This window comes from Portunus trituberculatus, chromosome 12 (assembly GCF_017591435.1).
Source record: "Portunus trituberculatus isolate SZX2019 chromosome 12, ASM1759143v1, whole genome shotgun sequence".
NCBI lineage: Eukaryota > Metazoa > Arthropoda > Malacostraca > Decapoda > Portunidae > Portunus > Portunus trituberculatus.
The window spans coordinates 1,355,539-1,357,919 of NC_059266.1; the positions used below are offsets into that span (position 1 = coordinate 1,355,539).

At 53.6% G+C, this 2,381-nt stretch overlaps 1 protein-coding gene across 1 annotated transcript in view; it reads right to left on the bottom strand.

The window, feature by feature from the left end:
• Window positions 1–1,344, bottom strand: part of LOC123502862 (sodium- and chloride-dependent GABA transporter 3-like) — a 20,433-nt gene extending 19,089 nt beyond the window's left edge. Inside the window, exon 1 of the mRNA XM_045252131.1 lies at window positions 936–1,344. Coding sequence (XP_045108066.1) covers window positions 936–1,122 — 187 coding nt within the window. The 5' untranslated portion in view covers window positions 1,123–1,344. The remainder of the gene's footprint in view (window positions 1–935) is intronic.
• Between the last annotated feature and the right edge of the window lie 1,037 nt (window positions 1,345–2,381).

Sequence of the window (2,381 nt, forward strand, 5' to 3'; positions counted from 1 at the left end):
ACGTTGAAGAACATGACAGGGATTCCTAACCATAGCCAATACCAGTCATGCACGCGAGTAATCATAATGCTGCCTATCCTTTGAAATCCTTTGTGAAGATTATTCGCATGTACAGCTGGCAACAGATCTACTGCCACGGTGTTCAGTAAACTCACCCGTAACTCTCTGCATCCTAAAGCATTACATTTGAGAGCAACTGCATGCACACGAAAGGAAAAGTAAAGGAACAATGACATTCTCTTATACGGAATGGTGAGAAATGTACATTGGTTGCAAGACGTAACGTTATTTAATCACCTTAAAGTTTTATTGCACATTGGCATTACTTAAGAGGGCAAGTGTACATGAGGCAGCGAAGGCAGTCGTGAGAATTTCTAATATGGAATGGTGAGATGCGTACAGTTGACGCCAGAAGAAACACCTCAGGATCCAGCGAAGCCGTTGACTTTTTTTTTTTAATACCATTTTACCGGAATATCACACTACTAATTACGGCAACTGTACACATTCAGGCATTCCCAATAAAATCAAAGAAAATCACAAAAAAGAAACGCTACTAAGTGAAAAATACTGAATAACCAATACCGGAGCTTTCATCAGTCAGGAAACCAAGAAAAATAGAAAACTGACGTTGCTATGGTAAGAATAGTGAATGACTTGCAGCAACCATAAGAACGAATCAAAAAGAGCAAGGAATAACTCTATTACATGAAGAACTGAATAACCACCGGCATGACACAGCAGAAACAATGAAAAAAATCACTTTAAACCCAAGAATAATGAACATCATACATTACTCAACATAGATCACGCAAAACGAAGGATACTGAAAAACATGTCCTGAACTTAGTATAACGGGTCAAAAGAACAGGAAAGCTGGTAGCTCCCGCACTACCTTCGCTGCCGTCAGGACACCGGGTTCTCAGAGTACTCACCTCCACCATTTTTGTAGCACAGGTAAGGGAAGCGCCACACGTTGCCCAGGCCCACGCAGAAGCCGATCACCGACAGCAGGAAGTCTAGTTTATTGTTCCATTGCTCCCTCTCCTTGGTTTCGCCGCCGCCGCCGCCGCCGCCGCCGCCTCCGCCGCTGCCCTCGCTTCTCTTGAGGTCGTCAGACATAGCGGTGGTAGCGTGCTTCGAGCGGTCCTAAGGGAGTCTAGTATCGCCTCGTCCTGTTGTCGTGTTTCAAGTTTTAGTAATACGTGTTTTTTTTCCAGATTGTGCCTCGAGGTGTAGGTTCGCGAAGTACGTAACAGCGCTCGGTCACTCGGTCTCGACGGGGTGTCTGGCGGGAGCTTCTGTCTCGCCACAAGCTGTCTAGAGGAGTGTGCCTCTTCCTCAGCCGACACCCGCTTATATAATGCAGTGCCATCGCAGAAGTGCCAGATTTCGCCGGAACCGAATGGTCGCCCCCCATCCTGTACCGCCGCCCCGCCGCACCCCCCCGTCCGCCCCTCTCTCCCTGCAGTTCGATGTAGGTCATAATCAGGGGCACGAAGCCCAGTACCCTATCAGGCCCTTCATGCACCGCCACTTGCCGCCAAGGTCACTGCCATGCCTTGTCCAAAACTCAGCGTGGCAGCGAAAAAATACAATACAAAGAAGTGAGGGCGGCGCTGGCAAGACCCAGGCGTCGCGGCGCCGGCCGGCGATTTCACCGGCTGAGCGGCTCCGCCTCCTGCCGCCCCTGCTCCTCCCTGCCAAGGCCCCACCTCCATGGCTACCAGGGCTCCATGGGGAGGGACACCTGTACACCTACAGCGGAGAGAGAGAGAGAGAGAGAGAGAGAGAGAGAGAGAGAGAGAGAGAGAGAGAGAGAGAGCATATTGAGCGGGCGCGGGGATCACCCTGGGAGGAAAGACAACCTCCTCCCATTGAGCCACACTTGCAGCAGGGTTATTGAGCGGCCACGCCACCCTGGGGCCGCCACGCCCCGCCACGCCCCCAGGGGTATCGCAACACTTGTTGGGGAGCCCCCCTGGTGCATGACAACACCCGTGGAGAGGTGCTCTCCAGGAATGTCATCATTACGACGCCTGTACATGACTCGCGGGAGGGGGACGGGTTGCACCCCCCGCCCTGCCGCGCTCTAATAATCCGGCAAGGTTAGAGTGTTGGGGGCGGTGGAGGAGGGGGCTGCGGGGAAGTCGGGGCCATACAGTACGGAGCAACAGGGATTCAAGACGCATGGAACCGCATGAAGGGGCGGCGGCGCCTTTCCCTTCACGTGACGCCCTGGATGCTTGTTGTGGATCCGTAGTGGATGGGGGGACGGGGAGGTGCTGTGCAGGTGGTCCACCCCACCCCTTAATCAAGGCTGCCGCTGGCCGGGGGCGGCGGGGGTGCGGGGGTGATGGCGCCGCGGCTGTCCTGCCCTG